Source organism: Perca fluviatilis, chromosome 24 (assembly GCF_010015445.1).
Source record: "Perca fluviatilis chromosome 24, GENO_Pfluv_1.0, whole genome shotgun sequence".
NCBI lineage: Eukaryota > Metazoa > Chordata > Actinopteri > Perciformes > Percidae > Perca > Perca fluviatilis.
In genome coordinates, this window is record NC_053135.1 from 20,487,221 (window position 1) to 20,510,611 (window position 23,391).

At 41.2% G+C, this 23,391-nt stretch overlaps 1 protein-coding gene across 2 annotated transcripts; it reads left to right on the forward strand.

The window, feature by feature from the left end:
- The first annotated feature begins 446 nt into the window (after positions 1-446).
- LOC120554724 (1-phosphatidylinositol 4,5-bisphosphate phosphodiesterase delta-4-like) lies at positions 447-22,725 on the forward strand. 2 transcript variants are annotated; one of them, XR_005638570.1, is made up of 17 exons: positions 447-644; positions 3,418-3,468; positions 3,707-3,865; positions 4,104-4,332; positions 4,603-4,732; positions 5,153-5,384; positions 5,814-6,015; positions 9,642-9,786; positions 10,277-10,429; positions 10,716-10,880; positions 15,327-15,483; positions 16,939-17,055; positions 17,554-17,732; positions 18,072-18,204; positions 21,153-21,302; positions 22,005-22,525; positions 22,702-22,725. XR_005638570.1 is itself a non-coding variant. In XM_039793731.1 (16 exons), the coding sequence occupies exons 2-16, from the start codon at positions 3,444-3,446 to the stop codon at positions 22,091-22,093; spliced, it is 2,265 nt and encodes a 754-aa protein (XP_039649665.1). In that variant the 5' UTR covers positions 447-644; positions 3,418-3,443; the 3' UTR covers positions 22,094-22,694. The 2 variants fall into 2 exon arrangements, 1 of the variants encoding a protein (XP_039649665.1); XM_039793731.1 differs by lacking the exon at positions 22,702-22,725 and having other exon boundaries at positions 22,005-22,694.
- Positions 22,726-23,391: the final 666 nt, after the last annotated feature.

Sequence of the window (23,391 nt, forward strand, 5' to 3'; positions counted from 1 at the left end):
AAAACTTCTTTCCTTGCTGTACTATGTGCTTTAGGTTTACTATGTGTCAATATGGTCCTGCTAATAAAGCCTTTTATTTTAGAGTTTCTGACTCTGTGGCTTCTGTTGCAGTTTTTCCAACATTTTAGTCTCTTGTTTGTCTTTTTTGGTGCTTTTTTGCCCTTTTAATTGATAGATTTTTTACATTTTTACATTTTTGTCATTTTTTCCGACGTTGTTTTTTTTGCTGTTTGTTCATCTGAAGGGCAATATCTTGCTGCTGAGCCCAATCAAAGTTTGATGAGCTTTTATAACATTACATGGGACAGAAAACTCTCTCTCTCTCTCTCCCCCCTCTCTCTCTCCCCCCCTTTCTCTGTCTCTCTCTCCCTCCCCCTCTCTCTCTCTCCCCCCCCTCTCTCTCTCTCTCTCTCTCTCTGGGACACAGAAAGGATCTGGGGAGAGAGAGAGAGATAGAGAGGGAGACAGAGAGAAAGAGAGGGTGACAGAGAAAGTTTCAGCCTCTGTGGCTTCAGTTGTTTCCCGCAGTGGTCCGGTGCAGGTCTGGCGTTGGTTGGTCCGTGCAGCGTGGTGGTCTCCGGGCCGTGTCTCTGTGTGATCTGTTCCCGCTCTGCAGCCGACCCAGATCAGCCATGATCCTACAGGTCAGACGCTTGGCTCTTCTTCTTTCACTTTTACTAACGCGTAATAATGCATTGTTAAAATGTATCTACTTGCTATATTATGTCGTTAATATTATTTCTCTGTGATGTCTATTGTGAGTTGAGTTTTATTGTGTCTGTATATGGTCTTTTGTATGTTTAATGTTATTGAAGAATGAATTTGACTGAGTTTTTGACGCTTCTTTTTAATGCTTTTTGGACACATTTGGCTTTCTGTTCTTCTTCTGGCTGCTTTTACTTTACCGGACCTCTAACGGGCTGTAAGACAGGACTGCACAAATAAACTGTTGGCTTTGTTTGCAAAGATGAATGGATGAGTTATCAGATATTAAATGAATCTCCAACTATTTAGACAATGGGTTCATCAGTTTGAGTCATTTGTCATGAAAAAAGTAAACTTTCCTTTTTTTTTTTTTTTTTTTGTAGTTTATTTAAATAGGGACAGATACAAAAAAAAACATAGATTATTACATAAATAACAATCCGATGCCTGTATCACAGTGTTTATAGCCAAGGCTAATTCGCAACACCTGTCCCTAGGAGGGCTTTTAACAGTTCAAATAATAGAAGAAATCAAATTTTTACAATGAATACAAATTTTTCGACACCTTTTGTGAGTGTTTAAAAAAAACAAAAAGGACATTTTTTGCAATGTTCTTTTTATGCTTTTTGGGCATTTTTGGATGCTTTTTTTGTGCAACATAACATAACATAGTTTTGTGGTTCTGTTCAGGGACTTGAAAGGTGAAGGAAACTAGAGCTGCAAAGATGAAAGGATTACTCAACTATTAAATTAATCTCCAACTATTTTGATAATTGATTAATTGGTTTAGAGTCATGTTTTCTGATAAAACAGGTCAACTTGTGTGATGTCAGCTTATTAAATGTGAATATGTTCTAGTTTCTTCTCTCCTCTGGGACAGGAAACTGAAGATCTTTGAGAAAACAAGACATTTGAGGATGTCATCTTGGACTTTGGGCAACACTGATCCACATTTTAGGGACCAAACAACTCATCCATTCATCCAGCCATTAACCCACCGTGACAATAAAGGGTAGTTGCAGCCCTAAAAGTATTGGACACGGAGACACGCAGCGGCTTTAGGACTGACTGAATGTTTCAGGACTGAATGTTTCAGGACTTTATGTTGGCGCTTTGTTACCGCAGGCTGAGAGATGAACTTTGTTCATGTTTTAAATGACGTTTGGTGTTTTGTGAGCGTGAGTTAGTTGAGGTCATGAGTGAAAGGAATAATGGGGGATTTGGGGAGATTAGTCAGCTTAGTGAGCGAGACAAAAGTGCACGACAGCAGAGACTGAAAACCTGACGGGCAGCTGAAAGAACAGACAGCGCAGCTTTGGTGGCTCCGTAAACAGGATTTAGGCTGCAGAAAGACACGTCTGATATAACTACACTTAGAAAAACCACAAGAAACATCAAAAAACCCTGAGAAACTCAGAGAAACTCAGAGAAACCCTGAGAATCTCACTGTACGTACACACCGCCGCCGACTTGAACTTCTAAAGATACCGGAAGTCATTCATTTTCAATGGAAGCTTCTCTCAGCTGCAAGGAGCGTCAAATCTGTCGGTGTCGCGTTTTGGGCGTTTTGAGTGTCCAGAGCGTCAATCAGAAAGTTGAACTTTGGTCAACTTTATGGTACTGAGCTATGACGCGGTTCGGTGGCAAGCAGCGGCAAGCGGCAGTAACCAATCGGAATATAGACGTCCTTCACGCTGGCTGATCCCAGAGAAATATACGATGTAAACTTTTTTTCCTACCAAGACATTAGTTCCATGAAAATGGAGGAAAATCTCATAATTGCCGTTGCTGGGTTCCCCTATCATTTATGATATGACATTGTTTGCGTATAGGGACCAGTTAAAGTTACCTGCCGGTCACATGGTCTCTAAACAGTCGGCTCACGGTGAAGTCCTGCATGGATCGACAGCTGGCGGCTGCTCGCTCTGCCTGCATTCTGCTGCGGTTCAGCGGCTAACGAGCGAGCTAACTGCTAACCGACACCGCCGCGACCAACAAACACTACAAATTCTGTCATTATATATGCAATTTATAAAAGGTTTCTAGTGTCAATGGATTGGCCGTGCAGTGGCTGCTTGTGCTTTTTCTTCAATCGTGTGTTGAACATGATCGATGAATGCTGCCACGTCAGAGCGGCCAAAGCGTCAATAAGCTGTACTTTCTGACAAGCGTCCTCGACAGGGTGGCCAGAGCTTCTTTGCAGCTCAAGTCGGTGGCGGTGTGTATGTACAGTCAGAGAAAACCTGAGAAAACCTGAAAAACTCAGAGAAACCCTGAGAAACTCAGAGAAAACCTGAGAAACTCAGAGAAACCCTGAGAAACTCAGAGAAACTCAGAGAAACCCTGAGAAACTCAGAAAAACTCAGAGAAACCCTGAGAAACCCTGAGAAACTCAGAGAAACTCAGAGAAACCCTGAGAAACTCAGAGAAACCCTGAGAAACTCAGAGAAACCCTGAGAAACTCAGAGAAACCCTGAGAAACTCAGAGCAACCAAAAGAAACTCTGAGAAACTCGGAGCAACCAAAAGAAACTCAGAGCAACCAAAAGAAACTCTGAGAAACTCGGAGCAACCAAAAGAAACTCAGAGCAACCAAAAGAAACTCTGAGAAACTCTGATGCTGGCTGTCTGATACTATACAATATTTCTTAGTTTTCATTAGTTTTGCTGATGATGTGTCTTTGGCTTGGATCTGTAAACTTCTTTTCTTCAGATGACAGAAGTTTGAGACAACAACAAATGGCTTCCACAGGGAGCGGCCTCCGTAAGTCTGCTTATTGTTTACTAAAACATTTTGAATTGATGTTATAGTTTGTTGTTATGTTATATTTTTTCCAGCACTTATTTTCGAAGTCTTTTTGATACTTTTTCCATGGTTTTTTTGGCTCACTGCGACCGTTTCACTGCTTTTTCCGAATTGTTTTCGAAGCTTTTGCTAAGCTTTTTTTCTGTGATTTATTGCGCTTTTTTTGGACTTTTTTTCTGACATTTTTGTTCCCCAGGCATCCCGGGGGACGACAACCTGCAATCCATGCTGGTGGGGACAATCATGAGGAAAATAAAGTCTCGAACCTGGAAGAAGCAGCGCTACTTCAAACTGCAGGACGACTGCATGACCATCTGGTACAAGTCCAAGAAGGCCGGGAACTCCCACTCCACATGTAAGACCCTAAACACAACAAAACACATGTAAGACCCTAAACACAACACATGTTAGATCCTTAATAGACCACATGTAAGACCCTGAACACTTAGCTGCTTTTTTTTGCTGCTTTATTGATGCTTTGACAATCAAAATCAATGCTCCATTCCTACTCTTGCTTCAGGTCGTATAACACGATGGTAGCCTGCCCCTTTTGGAGCTTTTTCTCTCATTAATCTGTGTCCGTTTGTTCCCAGTTTCGGTGAGCGACGTGGAGGTGATCCGAGAGGGCCACCAGTCCGAGGTGCTGCTTAGCATTGCCGACGAGTTCCCAGCCGACCGATGCTTCACGCTGGTGTTTCGCGGTCGCCGGGGCAACCTGGACCTGGTGGCTGAGTCGGCAGAGGAAGCCCAGTCCTGGATCCGAGGAATCAGGAAGCTGATGGAGAACCTGGAGAACATGGGGGAGCGCGAGAGACTCGACCAGTATCCTTGACTCAACGGATGCAAACTAATACTCTACTTGCACTCTCAACGGGTGCAAACTCAAACTAAACCTTTCCTCAATGGTTAAAAAACAAACACAAAAGCCTAGGTTAAAATGTAGAAAAAAAGTATAAGAATAATGTGCTTGTCTTGTTGTTGCCGATGCCGATTGCGACTTGTTTTGTCGTTATTTGCGATGTTTTAGTCACGTCTCTTCCAGAACCTCTGAGAAACGGTGAAAGTGTTTGATTCCTAACGCAGCGTTCCCAGATGGATCAGCGACTGGTTCAGGAAGGCAGACAAGAACAACGACGGGCGGATGAACTTCAGGGAAGTTCGAGACTTACTGAAAATGATGAACGTGGACATGAACGAGCACCACGCTCATCGCCTCTTCACGGTGAGATTTTATGCTGTTTTTGGACGATTTTGTCACTTTTTCCAAAAAAAATCGATGTTTTTAACCCTTGAATTTACAGACGCAACAAATCCCCCTTAAATGTTTAACTTTAATGTGTTTCAGCAAGATTTTATGTTCAAATCTTTATCCTGTGAGAGCATTTCAGCTGAATACATACTATATAATTGCTGTCTGTTTTTGTCTCTATACGGCCATTTCACTAAGGCAGTTGAATTAAACTTAAACTCACTTAAAACTTTTTGGGGACTTTTTAAAAACTTTTTTGTTGCTTTTTCCGAAGTTTTTTTGATGCAGGCGTGCAGTTAGCAGACATCTTCTGCCTGGTGGAATCTAGGGGTTAGACCTCTTGAGTTTTGGTGCATCTACCCGTAGAGCTACAGCCTTTTTTCTTTCTCTCAGATGGCTGACAGGTCCCAGTCGGGGACGCTGGAGGATGACGAGTTTGTGCTCTTCTACAAGATGTTGACCCAGCGCGAGGATGTGCTGAGGGTGTTCCAGCAGTACTCGCTGGATGGCCAGACGTTATCCCAAAGCGACTTGGAGGACTTCCTCAGAGACGGCCAGCTGGAGGGGGACGATGTCCAGCAGCATGCCAAGACGCTCATCCAGCGCTACGAACCCTCCGACACAGGTGCATCGGCTGGGATCTTGGTGTTTTCAGTTTATTGTGGGCTCCTAGCCTGTGTCTCTTGGTACTTGATAATGTAACATTAAAGGTTGGTAGTCTATATACACAACGTTCCTTTTCTGTTGCACAACTAAAACAACTTTTGAACGTACACGTGTTCCACAAAAACAGACCCTCCTCCACAGTGCTGTGGAGGAAGTTCTGGCAATGTGAGACTAGGTGCCAGGCAGGGGCCATATTATAGAAATTTTTTAACTTGCAGATCCTATCCTAACTGTTTCTGTTTGGGTAACCATGTAAATTAGTGTTAGGCCAAGAACCTTTTCAGATGAACCATTCCTTTTGGATGTTTGTGTTACTTTCTTGAGAAACTGTGAAACTTTGGTAAATTATAGACTGCCTTTTTCTAACACTGCCCAACTGTATTTCCAGCCAAGCTGCTGAATGCCATGACATTTGACGGCTTCTTGATGTACCTCGGCTCCCCTGAGGGCTCCATCTTTAACCCACGGTGGCGGGAAATCTTCCAGGACATGAGCCAGCCGCTGTGCCACTACTTCATCTCCTCCTCCCACAACACCTACCTGATGGAGGACCAGCTCCGTGGACAGAGCAGTGTGGAGGGATACATCAGGTAACTAACTATGCAGGGTGGAGGGATACATCAGGTAACTAACTCTGCAGGGTGGAGGGATACATCAGGTAACTAACTCTGCAGGGTGGAGGGATACATCAGGTTACTAACTCTGCAGGGTGGAGGGATACATCAGGTTACTAACTCTGCAGGGTGGAGGGATACATCAGGTAACTAACTCTGCAGGGTGGAGGGATACATCAGGTAACTAACTCTGCAGGGTGGAGGGATACATCAGGTAACTAACTCTGCAGGGTGGAGGGATACATCAGGTTACTAACTCTGCAGGGTGGAGGGATACATCAGGTTACTAACTCTGCAGGGTGGAGGGATACATCAGGTCATGCCGCTCGCTTCACTTTCTTGCTTAGACCAACCAACAGCTATATATGACTGAGAAAAGACTGAGACTCAAAGAAAAGTGTTTGTTTGACCCATCCTCCCCCCCAACCTGCCTCCTTACCAGGACATTTGGCGCCCTTATACTTCCTCACCTTACTTCCTGCTTTGCTCCCGTCAGCACTACTAGGCCACTAGAGGGCACCACCACTGGAAACCTAAATCTAGGTCAGAATGATGCTGGAACAAACCACATATGGGGGAGTTTTTCAGGTTAAGGTCTGCTGTCTATATATCCATACATATGAACATACATCTGCAGCAAAATCATAAAAAATGCTTGAATTCATTACACAAGCACTAGTTTGCCTTTGACACAAATCCAGAACCACTTCACTATTTCCAAATCTGCTTTTGAACCATTTAATAAATATTTTAGGACTTCCATCAGCCCAAATCCCTTAGCTGATGTGTTCTCTACTATGCTCCGTTGAGCCTTCCAGGGGGGATGAGCTTTACTGTGATGTTGCCCTGCATTAATCTTCCTCCATTCATTAGTTTTACGTAATTAATTAAAGGGTAACTTCAGTTTTTTTTTCAACGTGGCAAACCCTGTTTCAACCCTACTTCCCATGTATTGTGTCTAGGTGACTGATGAGAAAAAAGATCTTAGAAATTGGTCCAGTATTGAGTGAGAATGCTGTTACAGGCAGCCACAGACATGGCTGTAATGTAACCCTACGGGACAAATGTTCAGCAGCAGCTAGCGTCCACTAAAAGTTCTGTTGTTTCTGCTGACAGACTCAGATTATTATTCTAAGTGTCTGACAACATTATGGAAATGATCCCTTTAGAGATAGACCTTCTTGTTAAAGAGTAAGATCCTTTTTTTAACATAAAAACATCTGCAAAATTGCTATCAATAAATCCACCAGACACCATGTGAATAATCAGTACTTTTAGCGTGTATAGAGCATACACAAATGACAGATGATTGGTTGAAAGAAATTGATCAGAGGAATATTGTGGGAGCAGTACTGTTAGACTTCAGTGCTGCCTTTGATGTCATTGATCACAAATTATTATTGAAAGGACTTGAATGTTATGGTTTTGCGCCATCTGCTTTATCATGGATAGAAAATTGTCTATCCTATAGAAGACAAAGAGTTTTCTTTAATGGAAGCTTTTCTGATACAAAACATTTAGAGTGTGGAATTCCACAAGCAAGTTCACTCTGCCCTTGTGACTATTTTTATTATTGATCTTCCACTTGCTTTTAAAAAAGCCCATGTGTCCATGTATGCAGATGATACAACAATACACATGTGTGCTCCTACTATTAATGAAATAACGGCAACCCTCAACAAAGAGTTGAAGATAGCACTAGAATGGGTTACTAACCATAAACTATTCCTAAACATGTCAAAGACTAAAAGCATTGTATGTGGTACAAATCATTCGTTGAGCTGTAGACCTCAGCTGAATTTGATGCTGAATAATGTAGCGGTTGAGCAAGTAGAGGAAACAAAGCTTCTTGGTGTTAGCTTAGATTGTAAACTGCCATGGACAAAGCATATAGATTATCTTGTTGCAAAGATGGGGAGGAATATATCTGTTACAAAAAGATGCTCTGCTTTTTTAACATCACACCTGACCAAACAAGTCCTGCACACTCTAGCTTTATCACATCTAGACTATTGCCCAATGATATGGTCAAGTGCTGCAAAGAACGATCTAGGAAAACTGCAGCTGGTTCAGAACAGAGCAGCTCGTCTTGCCCTTCAATGTCCACTTAGGTCTAATGTAAACAACATGCATGTCAATCTCTCCTGGTTGAAAGTTGGGGAGAGACTTTCAGCATCACTCCTGGCTTTTGTTAGAAACATTATTGAATTGAAAATTCCTAATTGTTTGTATAGTCAACTTACATTTAGCTCTAACACACAAAATACTCTATCAAACATGCCACTAGAGGTCTTTTCAAAGTTCCTATAGCCCGGACACAATCAATGCAACGTACAGTATTGTATCGAGGGATGGTTGCTTGGAACTCACTTCCAGCAGAGATTGCCAAAGCGCATAATACATGCCTGCAAACTAGTTGCTTTTTGGCAAAAATTGCCGTTTTGAATGGGAAAATGTCATCCATGTGAATTGTGTAGATCCGAAGAGTTTTTATTTTGGACACCCGGTGCTAATATGGCACTGGTGCCTTAATGACCATTATCTACCGGCCCGAATAGCAACGCAGATTTCGGTGCCTTACTTAGGTGCTACTTAAATGCCTGCGATTCTCTCTGATGCTCCGAAAACGGACGTTAGAGGGAACTGAAACATCGCTGCACGGGAATGTGTCACCTTTTTCAGCCCTTCTGAGTTTGCAGGTATGATAATAAATCAAGCTTCAAAAAACAGGTAAATGGACATCTAAGGGCCCTAAGACTGTAACCATATTTTGTACTTGTTTATGCATAGGAATATTGATATGTAAACAAAGATGTTGTAAGATTTAATTTTTCTATATTCTGTGCTCATGTATTTATTGTGATATTATTATATATTATTATTAGAGTACATGAAGAGGAATATGTATATTTATATTTGCAAGAAAATAAAACTAGCTATACTGCTCTTATTTTTTTATATTATATGATATGAAAATGTCTTATCTGTGGTAATGTTTTATGTTTTCTGTGGACCCCAGGAAGAGTAGCTGTTGTTCTGCATCAGCTAATGGGGATCCTAATAAAATCAAATCAAAAGCATATCTCCACATGTAAATGGGTGAATTAAGGGTTTATTCAACCCAACCAGAGTGGTGATTGTTGGAACAGTGGAAAGATGAACCAAGACGGCTTTTGGTAGTTTTATTTAGTTTCTGTCCACTTTGAATGAAGTGTGTTTCACGATGATAAAAGCCCTGATTATTTACATGGAGTCTGGTGGGTCTAGCGATGATGAGCGAGTGATTTCAGGGATGTTTTAATGTGAAAAGAGGATATTCTACAAAATAAAACATTCTGACTTTTACCCCAAAATATCAGACTTTTTATGTCTTGTAATATGTCAACTCTTCTTCTCACTTACTCAGACTTTCTTTCTTAAAATATTCCAACATTTGTTTTAAATATTGTGACTATTCTGACTTTTGCCCAAAGAAATCTGAAATTTTTTCTCTCCTAATATTTAAACTTTTCTTCTGAGATAGTCCAACTTTTGTTGTTAAATATTCCGTCTTCTTTACTAAAATACTGCGCCTTTGTTCCTAAGATGTTGGTATTCCCCAGGGCTCTGAGTCGGGGCTGTCGCTGTGTGGAAGTGGACTGCTGGGATGGCGCTAATGGAGAACCAATCGTGTATCACGGACACACGTTCACCTCCAGGATCCTCTTCAAGGACGTGGTCACTGCTGTGGGAAACTACGCCTTCAAGGTACAGTAGCTCTGCCCATAGATATGAGAGGACTGTGCAACATATTAATAACTGATCTGACTTTACAGTCAGCTGTTTGCCACAGAGTGCCAAAGGTTCACATGCATCACAGAGCCTGTTGAGAATGAATATTAATAATTTATAATAATATTGTGGCCTGGGGACCCCTGGTGTCTCTCAGCCCACAGGTGTCTGGCAGAAGCGTATTAGCTTTCCCTTCGATAATACTCTGCAGTGTTCAGTTACAAACTCGCTCCCTTGCTCCCTCCCTGCCTCACTACCTCCCTCCCTCGCTCCTCCCTCCCTCCCTCCCTCCTCCCTCTCTGTTGTCTGTCTTTCTCCCTGCCTCCTTTTTTCGACTTTGTTACTTCCGTTGCTTTTCTCAACGTTTACGTCGCTTTTCCCAACGTTTATATCGCTTTGGTTTACGTAACAGCGTTTGGTTGCTTTTTCAACGTTTTTGTACGATCTGCCTCCGTCCGTGCTGCAGGTATCGGAGTACCCCGTCATCCTGTCCATGGAGAACCATTGCAGTGTTGAGCAGCAGAGAGTCATGGCCCGACACCTCAACCAAATCCTCGGAAACAAACTGCTGAAAAGCACATTAGACGGCAAAGCCGCCGTCGGCCTGCCGTCTCCGGAGGTGAGCAGTCTGCTGTCTGACCATAACCCACTCTGTCTCGCTGGCCGTAGGCTTATAAAGGCCAGAAAATGTGACAAATGGGAATACCTTTGCATCTGAAGTGCCCATACTTTTTCAATTTCATTTATAGTGTCAAATCACAACAGGAATAATCTCAGGACACTTTACAGACACCATACCCTATATATAGGGGAACCTAAAGTTGGTTGTGTTTGGAGTGGATGACTGAAAATGTAAAAACAGAAGATGGGAACCTAAAGTTTGTGTTGTGTAAACTTGCTGTCAGGATCTAAAGGGGAAGATTCTGCTGAAGGCGAAGAAACTCGGCGGTCTGGAGGAGAGTTTCAGCGGCACGGCGGACGACTCTCAGGCGGGAGAGGTGAGCGATGATGACGAGGCTGAGATGGACGAAGATAACGTCCGCCAAAGTGTCCGCCACAGGGGGAAGAAGGTAGGCCAGCTTTGTTAATGTCTGTTAACGTAACTAAAATAACGTTGACATTGTCGACATTATTAACCCTTTTTTGTTGCCTTTTTCAATGGTAATTATGTAAAGAAAGGTGCCAAAACGTCGCAAAAAGTGGCACCATTTCTGACGTATTTGATATTTTTTTGTCGCAGGGTGAAGGTAGGTCAGTTTGATCACACCCAGATTCAGACATGAAAATCACTCACCTTTCGGCGAAACTCGTCGTTTTGAACCCAAAATAGGTGATGTTCGTGAATCGTGTAAATTCGATGAGAACATGTTTAAGGGGGGGGGGGTTTAAGTACTCGGGCCTGGTGCACGATTTCTGGCTTATGACTATTTTAGAAAAATAAATAAATTAAAAAGTCCACATAGGATTTGTTTTGATGCGCTGGATTTAACCAATCGTCGAACTTCAACCTACCAATGAAACGAGTTCTAGCCAATCAGATGCAAAGTAGGGCGGGTCTTTGCTGAAATGTAAGCGCGGTGCCGGTGTGGTCTCCGTGGTAACGTGGCTAAAAAAAATGGAGGCAAAGTTTATCAAACTTGGAGCATGTAGATACAGGCAGCTTTTGTTGAGAAAGTAGTTAATTAATAAATTAATAAATGGCGCTGGGCATGAATAGAGGACAAGAGGAAAAGGGTGGAGACAGGAAGCTGTTTAGCACTTGGAGCCGGGTGCTTGCTTCTGCAGAGCATGTTGAAGGAAGATACTGTACGGCAGCAGCGGTAAGAAAATGCTTGCTAGTCACAAAGCTTCGGTCCGTGCACTCTGCAATACGAGTACGTTACCGGCAACGACCGCTACCGCTGCGACTGTTCCTTTACTGACCGACCGTGATACAAACAATCTGTGTGTGCACGTTCATAGCGGAACATGATTAGTCATTAACATGGCCACTGTGTAAAAGCTATCTGAAGCCCAAACTGCCTTGACAAAACTGTCTGTTTGGACTCAGCATGGCAGGTATTAAACATAACGGCCTTGTCCCAGAGTCTAGACGTCTAGCTATATGAAAAGATAAACAATGTGACGTTTTTAATAAATGTAAATAAAGCAGCTAATATCAACATGGACAAAATCATGAATGTACTAATTCGCTTTTTTGATGATGACCTGGCCAAAGTAGTAAAGTTTAGTTTTCACAATGATTCACTGTAGGATTATGATATTATTGCAATATGTAAATCCACATTGACTCTTAATTTAACATATGGTTAAGTAAAAATTTATCCAAAACTTTTTAGTTTTTAAAAATTATGACTTTTATTATTGTGATACTATTTATAGAATAGCTCCAAACACAGCTCTAAAAAAACTTGATACACTCTATCATTCCGCCATCCGTTTCGCCACTAATGCACCTTTTCATACTCATCACTGTGATTTGTATAAACTGGTGGGCTGGCCCTCCCTTCACACACGGCGACTTCATCATTGGTTTTGCTTCATATACAAGACAATCTTGGGCAAGACACCTCTCTATTTGTCATCTCTTTTTCATGTTGCTCATAACACCTATCACACAAGATCAAGTAATTTTATTAAGTTTAGTACCCCCTCTACTTCTACTACCTTTGGATTCAATGCCTTCCGCTTTGCAGCAGTACATGATTGGAACACACTACAAAATACTCTGAAACTTACGTCTCTGATCCCAATTTCCACCTTTAAGCTTAATCTTCAAAACAACATAGTCGATTCCTGTTCCTGCTGATAAACATGAATCATATTTATACACATATACTTAAGCATTTTATTTTTTCTCTTTGCTGTCTACTTTTATTTTTTTATTTGCTTGTTCTGTGTGTTATGTGTATGACATGTATATGTTTAGTTGTAGAGTACGTTTTCATTTATTTTTGTAGCCTCTTGGCCAGGTCATGTTTGTAAATGAGAAGTTGTTCTCAAACACTTTACCTGGATAAATAAAGGTTAAAAAAAATAAAATAAATAAGGTCAGAAGGACTTTAACTGTTTTGCCAGTCAAATTAACTTTAATGAGTGCATATTGAAATAAACACTGTTGGTTGGCCAAAAATGCATCAGATTGATACTTTAAAATATGGAATATTTGAAATTTTCTTCCGGGGGAGCATGCCCCCGGACCCCCCCAGAGGGGTAATATCTTTCTCACCTTTTTCACCCTGACCCATTTCCATGCCTGCAGATTATTATTATTATACTATTATATATTATTATATATTAAACACAGTCTGATGAGCCAGCCAGATATAGAACCAGGATCCTTTTTTAGGCTGATGATGCAACACTGATTAACCCAAAACGAAGGCACTCCTTTTGATTACATTAATTGCAGCTGGTAGTTACAGGAAGTCCTTTGCATCAGTTAGCGTCCCCTAAAAGTTCTGTTTTTGCCGGTGATAGACTCAGATTATTATTCTACAGAGATAGACCTTTTAGTTAAAGAGTAAGATCATTTTAGTTTAACATAAAACCCAAAATCCCCATCACCAAACCCACCAGACTCCATGTAAATAATCAGGAATTTTAGCGTGTATAGAGCCAGCATATCTCCACCAGACTCCATGTAAATAATCAGGACGTTTAGCGTGTATAGAGCCAGCATATCTCCACCAGACTCCATGTAAATAATCAGGACTTTTAGCGTGTATAGAGCCAGCATATCTCCACCAGACTCCATGTAAATAATCAGGACGTTTAGCGTAGGCGTGTATAGAGCCAGCATATCTCCACCAGACTCCATGTAAATAATCAGGACTTTTAGCGTGTATAGAGCCAGCATATCTCCACCAGACTCCATGTAAATAATCAGGACTTTTAGCGTGTATAGAGCAGCATATCTCCACCAGACTCCATGTAAATAATCAGGACGTTTAGCGTGTATAGAGCCAGCATATCTCCACCAGACTCCATGTAAATAATCAGGACTTTTAGCGTGTATAGAGCCAGCATATCTCCACCAGACTCCATGTAAATAATCAGTACTTTTAACGTGTATAGAGTCAGCATATCTCCACCAGACTCCATGTAAATAATCAGGACTTTTAGCGTGTATAGAGCAGCATATCTCCACCAGACTCCATGTAAATAATCAGGACTTTTAGCGTGTATAGAGCCAGCATATCTCCACCAGACTCCATGTAAATAATCAAGACTTTTAGCGTGTATAGAGCCAGCATATCTCCACCAGACTCCATGTAAATAATCAAGACTTTTAGCGTGTATAGAGCAGCATATCTCCACCAGACTCCATGTAAATAATCAGGACTTTTAGCGTGTATAGAGCAGCATATCTCCACCAGACTCCATGTAAATAATCAGGACTTTTAGCGTGTATAGAGCAGCATATCTCCACATGTAAATGGGTGAATTAAGGCTCAATTTACGACACCGTCTTGCTCTGCCCCTTATGTTTAAAACGTCCTGCTCTGACTATGTACCCAGCTCTACTTTAGAGGATTTATTTTGCTGTGTTGCAGCTAACGAAGTGTGCAAAAGGAATCATTGGGCACTTAGAGTCATGTTTGTTGATCAGTCATGTTTATTGATAAGCATGTGAGAAGTGAAACGCCACACTGGGACTCGTGTCAACACAGTCATCAGAGGTGAGGCGTGTGGCGAGATATGAGCCCTCCGCCGCCCCGCTGATGGTGTAGGTGTCTTTCTGTCTGGGAGATGGGTGAAGGTGAGGGGAGGGGGGAGCAGTCAGATCGGCTTTCATGGGGAAGCAGGTTCAGGCAGTGTGCATTCAAAAGGAGCCCCGCAGACGACTTTCCTGCAAAAAACGCTCCGAAGTTAAGCTTTTATTTTGGCGGGGGAAAAAACAGGCAGATGTCACCTCTGTCACCTCTGTCACCTCCAGATATCTGAATGAAATGTCATCCTAATTTAGACATTGATACTTTTAAAATGCAGCAGGTCTTTTTCATGTCCAATCGGAATCAATTTAAGAAAACAACGGCGATACCCAGCCAGGGGCTTTGATAAAATGACACAAATGTCTGGATCCTGAAGTCAGATCAGATTCAGACAGCGTGTATGCTGCAGGTTTCAGTGCCACACCTCTGGTACAGTCCTGGTAGCTTCCCTGGCAGTGAAACCTGCTTCTGCTCGGCATTGTGGAGTATCGACTTACACAGTTCAAGAGGGGGTTGTCTAAAGGTTTCCATGTGCCCAGTGCTTCCATCTGTGACAGGGGTTTACCCTATCATGTGACTCTAATAAAGGGCCAGATCCTGTCAGTGACATTCAACTGAACTAAATGAGGCAGTGGGAAAAGCCCGCCAAGTTACAACTTGAAGGATTGTTCCAGACTTTGTCATTTCACATCCGTACATTTAAATGAGTCTGTGTGTACGTCTGCTGGTTTCATACCTGTGTTTGAATCTCCTTGAAGTCAGAAACTTACATTTATTTCTCCTGTCTTCTTGTTTCCCCAGAAGTCGAAGCAGCGTCTGTCCAAGGAGTTGTCCGACTGCGTCGTCTACTGCAAAAGTGTCCACTTCAGCAACTTCAAACACTCGCACATCCACTCCAAGTTCTACGAGGTGGCGTCTTTCACCGAGTCCAAGGCCCGCAGACACCTGCGAGACACTGGTGAGTCGCTGGGAGCTATTACAAAGTTTAGGAGCTGTACACATAGGTTAGGCAGTTTTTACGTTTAAGCGTTTTTTACAATGTTTCAGGCAGTTTTTACAATGTTTTCGGCGGTTTTTACATCGTTTTGGGCAGTTTCTACAATGTTTAAGCAGTTTTTACAGTGTTTGGGCAGTTTCTACAATGTTTAAGCAGTTTTTACAGTGTTTGGGCAGTTTCTACAATGTTTAAGCAGTTTTTACAGTGTTTGGGCAGTTTCTACAATGTTTAAGCAGTTTTTACAGTGTTTGGGCAGTTTCTACAACATTTTAGGCGGTTTTTACAATGTTTTCGGCGTTTTGACAACGTTTTGGGCAGTTTCTACAACGTTTAAAGCGCCCATATTATGCTCATTTTCAGGTTCATAACTGTATTTTAAGGTTGTACCAGAATAGGTTTACATGGTTTAATTTTCAAAAAACACCATATTGTTCTTGTACTGCACAGCTCTCTCTCACTGCTGTAGATCCTCTTTTCACCTGGTTTCTGTTTTAGCTACAGAGTGAGACCTCTTTTCATCTTCTTCTTCACTACTATCTTTGATTGCACTCGCACATGCTCAGTAGTTCAGATGTAGATCATGTCAGCTAGCTAACTCTAGAGACAGTAAAAGAGAGGCTGTTTCTCCAACTTTGGTCAGTTACAAGGCAGGATTAGCTGGGAGACTTCTAAATGAGGGCACACATGTAAGTAGTTCTTTTGTAGATTATGGTGAACTTGTGTGTGTTGTAGCAGTGCTTTGCTATTGAGAACGACGTAGCATGCTAGCGTTAGCATTAGCGTTAGCATGCTAATGCTAACGGTTAGCATGCTAACGAGCTAACGGTTGTGGTTAGCCAGATTTTGAACAGCTCACTAGGAGACTGAAGGCAGGACACATTCAGAAACTCTATCCGACTCAAAACAGCATGGATGGATTTTTTTCAAAGTTTGTATGTGTGTGGAAGCACCAGAGACACAAAAGAACACCCCATATCCCAGAAAAAGTGATTCTTTCATAATATGGGCACTTTAAGCAGTTTTTACAATGTTTGGGCAGTTTCTACAACATTTTAGGCAGTTTTTACAATGTTGTCGGCGTTTTTACAATGTTTTGTGGTGTTTTTTACAGCGTTTTGGCAGTTTTTACAACGTTTTAAGGGCTTTTGTCGTCACTTTTTGTGATCTTCGATTATTTGTTTTGAAGTTTTTTACTTTTTTCCCAATGTTTCTGTCACTAAACTTCTGATGTTTTTTTAATCTTTTTTCACTTCATAAGTCTTTAAGCGTTTCTCAAAGTCTTTTGCGTTTTTTTCAAAATGTTTGAAATGGGCCCTTTTTCTACTTTTATTGGGCGTTTTCTGATGTTTGTGACGGACCCTTTATACCGTATGAAGCCTTTCAGTCTCTAAACTTGTGGGGTTTTCTGCGTTTCAGGCGCCGAGTTTGTGCACCATAACTGCCGGCAGCTGACCCGGGTTTATCCCAGCGGCTTCCGGACCGACTCCTCCAACTTCAACCCTCAGGAAATGTGGAACGCCGGCTGCCAAATCGGTGACTCAACGACTTTAAGACTTTATCTCCATTTACATTTCTGTCATGTTGGTTTTTTTTCAGCTATTTCCAGCTTTTTTGCAGCAAACTTGTTTCTATCTGTTGTCATTTCCAGCCTGTAAGTGTAACGTTTAAAGGAAAAAATAGGACGAAATTAAAATGTTCAGACTTTTTCTCTCAAAATATATTCCAAGTCTTGCAATGTATTGGTTGCTTTCTTCCATGTATTTGACAATTTAGTATCAGTTTCATTCTCTTCTTTTTCTTTTGACCCTTTTTTAAGCGCAGTTTTTGACGCTTTATTTGGAAATATTTGTTGTTTTGTGTCATTTTCTTTGATGTATTTGACAATTTCATTCCCTCAAAGTGTCTCTATAAAGTGTTTTGGGAATCTTTGAATCATGAGTCAGAGAAGTACATCTTGTTGTTCTTTTTAAAATGTTTTTCTCAGCGTTTTTTTCATTTTTTATGAGTAAAATCGTGTTTCTTTGGTTCCAGTTGCGCTGAACTTCCAGACAGCGGGCGAGGGGATGGATCTGAATGACGGGATGTTCAGGCAGAACGGCGGCTGTGGCTACGTCCTAAAGCCCAGCTTCATGAGAGACGCCGAGAAAACATTCGACCCCGAGACTCCGCAAAAACGGGACGGCTACCAACCGGTCACCCTCACCATCCAGGTACAGACGGGAAGGTTCCCTGCACTTTATTTACAACAAGACCTAAACCATCCCTGTAGTCAACGATTATGCCGCTTTTTTGACGTTTTCTAAGAAAATTGTGTTGCTTTTTGTGTGACTTTTTTTCACACTTTGCTTCTTTCAAAGTTTTTGCTGTTTTATTTTAAAAACCTTTTTCAATTTATTGATCATTTTTGGCGCTTTTTACAACATTGTGGTGGTGTGTGTCTGTGGGTGGGTGTGTGTGTGTGTGTGTGTGTTTGTGTGTTTATGTGTTTGTGTGTGTGTGTGTGTGTGTGTGTGTGTGTGTGTGTGTGTGTGTGTCTGTGTGTGTTTCAGGTGATCAGCGGTCAGCAGCTTCCCAAAGTCAACATTAAAGAGGACTCGATCGTGGACCCGCTGGTCCGAGTGGAGATCTACGGGGTTCCTCTGGACCAGAACAGACAGGAGACCAGATACATAGACAACAACGGTATATGCCTACTGTGTGTATATATATACTAGGGCTGTCAAACGATTAATTGTTTTAATCGCGATTACTCGCCAAATTTCTATAGTTAATCGAGATTAATCGCATGTTTAATTACATGAATAAAATTCTATTATTTTGCATTTCAGAACTTTTTTTAAGTACATATTAACAATGGAAAGCCATTCTTACCAGTGTAACTTGATTGGGAATCAAATGAATGCAAAGAAAGTTACTTTATGAACTTGACTTTAAGATTTGTAATTGTTTATTATTTATTTACTGTAAACAAAAGAAACCTGTGTGAATCTGTCATTATTGCACAATTCCTCCAAGTACCTAACCTAACTGAGATGTAACACTCACACCTTGCTTATACAGTACAAACAAAATGGTCCAAAACCAGACGCCACAGCAGGACATTTGTAACCTTTACATTTTTCTAATAAGGAATGTAACAATTCTCCTGGACAGAAAAGGGGGTGGACAATGTCCCAAAATGACAAAAACAGTCAAAATGATACAAACAACACAGTCCTAAAACTGTATGCTGATAGACATATTCAATAGACCTTTTTCACAGCAGACATGTTGACATGTGATGGTAGGAAAAGCCCAGGTGTATTCAAAACCATTACTGATGGCTGCATTCCACTTAGGAGAGGTCCTGGTATTAAACCATTACTGATGGCTGCATTCCACTTAGGAGAGGTCCTGGTATTAAACCATTACTGATGGCTGCATTCCACTTAGGAGAGATCCTGGTATTAAACCATTACTGATGGCTGCATTCCACTTAGGAGAGGTCCTGGTATTAAACCATTACTGATGGCTGCATTCCACTTAGGAGAGACCCTGGTATTAAACCATTAATGATGGCTGCATTCCACTTTAGGAGAGAGGTCCTGGTATTAAACCATTACTGATGGCTGCATTCCACTTAGGAGAGATCCTGGTATTAAACCATTACTGATGGCTGCATTCCACTTAGGAGAGGTCCTGGTATTAAACCATTACTGATGGCTGCATTCCACTTTAGAGAGACCCTGGTATTAAACCATTACTGATGGCTGCATTCCACTTAGGAGAGGTCCTGGTATTAAACCATTACTGATGGCTGCATTCCACTTAGGAGAGACCCTGGTATTAAACCATTACTGATGGCTGCATTCCACTTAGAGAGGTCCTGGTATTAAACCATTACTGATGGCTGCATTCCACTTTGGAGAGGTCCTGGTATTAAACCATTAATGATGGCTGCGATTCCACTTTAGGGGAGACCTGGTATTAAACCATTACTGATGGCTGCATTCCACTTAGGAGAGGTCCTGGTATTAAACCATTAATGATGGCTGCATTCCAATTTAGGAGAGACCTGGTATTAAACCATTACTGTGGCTGCATTCCACTTAGGGGCCCTGGTATTGTGCATGATGACTCCCTACTGGAAATATCTTGCACAGGACACTTTGTTAAGATTCAGCCATTGTTAAGGTTATCAATTTCAGCTGTGCTTTTCCTACTATGACAAGTCAAAATGTTAGTGTGCAGTGACGTCCAGTGATCACCAGTTAATGAGACAGCGTTTTCACTCTGCAGCAGTTCCAGTGTGGCTGCTTTCTCCGTGGAGTACAGGCTGTGTATGCGTCAAAATACTGTCCCCCTCCACAACTTTTTAAAAGTTAACTTTCCATTCAGAATCTATTATCCATTTGTCTGCTTTTCGCCATCCTCTCAAAGCGATAGCGTTGGCCTACTACTCTCTGGCGTCTGTGGCCCAAACAGGGTGTGATAGCGTGCCTGTTGTTTAGTTTCGGTCTGGCTAGATCCCGGTGTGGTATTTAATAGTTTTCATTATCATCTCCCTTGTCCACTCTCTCTCTCCTCTCTCCTCTCTCTCTCTCCTCTCTTTCTCTCCTCTCTCTCTCTCTTTCTTCTCTCACTCACTCCTCAATGTGTGTATATTATTATGTATGTGGTGATGTGGTGGTGTGGTGTGTGGTGTGTGTGTGTGTGTGTGTGTGGCAATGTGTGTGGTCTTAGTCAGTGGGCTCTCTCTCTCTCTCTCTCCTCTTTCCTCTGTCTCTCTCTTTCTCTTTCTCTCTGTCTCTCTCTTTCCTCTTTCCTCTCCTTTCTCTCTCCTCTTTCCTCTTCCTCTCTCTCTCTCTCTTTTCCTGTCTCTCCTGTCTGTCTCTCTCCTGCTCCTCTCTCTCTTTTCCTCCTTTCCTCTCTGTGTGTCTTGTCTTGTCTTGTCTTTGTCTTGTCTTGTCTCTCTTGTCTGTCTCTCTTGTCTCTTGTCTCTTGTCTTGCCTCCTCTTGCCTGCCTCTTGTCTCTCTCTCTCTCTGTCTTGTCTGCCTCCTTGCCTTGTGTCTCTGTCTGTCTTGTCTTGTCTTGTCTTGTGTGTGTGTCTCCTGTCTCTCTCTCTCTCTCTCTCTCTCTTTGTGTGTGTGTCTCTCTCTCTCTCTCTCAGCTGTGTGTGTGTATGTGTGTATGTGTGTATATGTGTGTGTGTGTGTGTGTGTTATGTGTGTTGTCTCTCTGCTCTCTCTCTCTGGAGCTAATGGTTTACAGTATGGGTTTCTCAAAAAAGGATGAAGAGCAAGGATGGACAGAAGAAGAATTAAGAAGTCAAACATAAAGAATCCTGGAGCAGTGTATCGATTTTAACTCTTTTAAAGGTATTTTTTAGTTTTTTTAGGATTGGGGAATTAAAATTTTTCTCAAAATGACTCAACTTTAAAAAAAGGAAATTACGTGTATATTTCTTTTAATTATTTCAATTTAAAAAAAGTTAGAAACTTGTTTCTTTTTATTGTCATTTCCAGTCATTTCTCTGCTAAAATCTTGAGTGTTTCTGTTGTCATTTCCAGCTGTAAGTGTAATGTATAAATGAATAAAAAAGGAGGGGGCACGACAGATTTGGGTTGATAACAGTGTGTCCTGTTTGCAGGGTTTAACCCGGTGTGGTACGACACTCTGCGCTTCACCGTGCACGCTCCTGAGCTCGCCATGGTGCGCTTCGTGGTCGAAGACTACGACAAGACGTCGAAAAATGACTTTGTGGGTCAGTACACGCTGCCGCTCCGCTGCATGCAGCAAGGTAAGGTTAGCTTCTACAGCTTCTACACACATAGTCCAGTTACTGCTAAGACATATATCTGTTCTTCTACACACATAGTCCAGTTACTGCTAAGACATATATCTGTTCTTCTACACCTTCTACACACATAGTCCAGTTACTGCTAAGACATATATCTGTTCTTCTCCACACATAGTCCAGTTACTGCTAAGACATATATCTGTTCGTCTACACCTTCTACATACATAGTACAGCTACTGCTAAGACATATATCTGTTCTTCTCCACACATAGTCCAGTTACTGCTAAGACATATATCTGTTCTTCTACACCTTCTACACACATAGTCCAGCTACTGCTAAGACATATATCTGTTCGTCTACACCTTCTACATACATAGTACAGCTACTGCTAAGACATATAACCGTTTATTAACTCAAACTGTCCCTAAATATAAAAATTTAAAACTAGGTAGCCTATAGTTTTACATTGGAAAAAAGTGTTTAAAGTGTAGATAAAAGTCCAAAACATCAGGATAAAGGTCAGTTTGTGGCCGTCCAGACTACAAAATAACCTCGCAGGTTTCAAACCAAAACGGTTTCCAAGCGTTAAAATTTTGGGGCCTGGGAAATGTGGCACTAGTGCCGACGCCAGGCGACGATTGTGAGTGTGTGTGCTGTAGCGTTGTTTATCTTTTATAAATGAAGATGTTTGGTGTTCTCAGGTTATCGGCATATTCACCTTTTGTCCAAAGATGGAACCAGTATTCCTCCCTCATCTTTATTCGTACACATCCGGATCGCAGAAATGTAATAAACCTTCTCAGCTTTTCATCCTCAGCACAGATGATTGAGTTCCTTCCTGTATGACTCCTAAAATAGTATTTATTCTTGTTGTTATTTGATGTGAATAAATACTACGCCAAATGTTTCGTGGTTGTTGGCAGCAGCTGTAACGAGATGTGCATGTTTTTTTTTTGTTTAGTTCACTATCGTGTGTGTAATTTGTTCCTGTGATTGACTTGAACTTTGCTGCTCATATTTGGTCTAACTGTGACTGTAGCGCTCAAACGCTGAAATGTTGAAACGCTGAAATGGTTAAAATGCTGAAATGCTGAAACGCTGAAATGTTTGAAACGCTGAAAACACTGAAATGTTTAAAATGTTGAAACGCTGAAATGTTTAAAATGCTGAAACGCTTTAATGTTGAAACACTGAAATGTTTAAAATGCTGAAACGCTGAAATGTTTAAAATGCTGAAACGCTATAATGTTGAAACGCTGAAATGTTTAAAATGCTGAAATGCCGAAATGTTTGAAACGCTGAAAACACTGAAATGTTTAAAATGCTGAAACGCTGAAATGTTTAAAATGCTGAAACGCTGAAATGTTTAAAATGTTGAAACGCTGAAATGTTTAAAAGGCTGAAATGTTTAAAATGCTGAAATGTTTAAAATGTTGAAACGCTGAAATGTTTAAAATGCTGAAACGCTGAAAAACCTGAAACGCTGAAATGTTTAAAATGCTGAAATGTTGAAACGCTATAATGTTGAAATGTTTAAAATGCTGAAACACTGAAATTCTTAAACTCTGAAAACGCTGAAATGTTGAAACGCTATAATGCTGAAACGCTGAAATGTTTAAAATGCTGAAAAGCTGAAACACTGAAATGTTTAAAATGCTGAAAAGCTGAAATGCTGAAATGTTTAAAATGCTGAAAAGCTGAAATGTTTGAAATGCTGAAAAAGCTGAAACGCTGAAATGTTTAAAATGCTGAAACGCTATAATGCTGAAATGCTGAAACGCTTAAATGTTGAAACCCTATAAGGCTGAAACGCTGTAACGCTTTAATGTTGATACGCTATAATGCTGAAACGTTGAAATGCTGAAATGTTTAAAATGCTGAAACACTGAAATTCTTAAACACTGAAAAGGCTGAAATGCTGATACGCTATAATGCTGAAATGTTGAAATGTTTAAAACGCTGAAACCGTTTAGTTTTAGTTGAATGTGCCACCAATGTGTTTCTTGTCAGTATATTTTCTGTTGTGATTTGCAAAGTTGTTAAAGTGTTTGAGATAGTTTAGATGGAGTTTTTTTTAATAAAAGGTCC

What these genes read in the sequence shown, in the direction of transcription:
- LOC120554724 (XM_039793731.1), top strand. Translation starts at nt 3,444, where the DNA reads ATGGCTTCCACAGGGAGCGGCCTCC. An exon ending in AGTGTGGAGGGATACATCAG is followed by an intron (nt 6,016 to 9,641) that starts GTAACTAACTAT and finishes GGTATTCCCCAG; the next exon opens with GGCTCTGAGTCGGGGCTGTC. An exon ending in GAACGCCGGCTGCCAAATCG is followed by an intron (nt 17,056 to 17,553) that starts GTGACTCAACGA and finishes CTTTGGTTCCAG; the next exon opens with TTGCGCTGAACTTCCAGACA.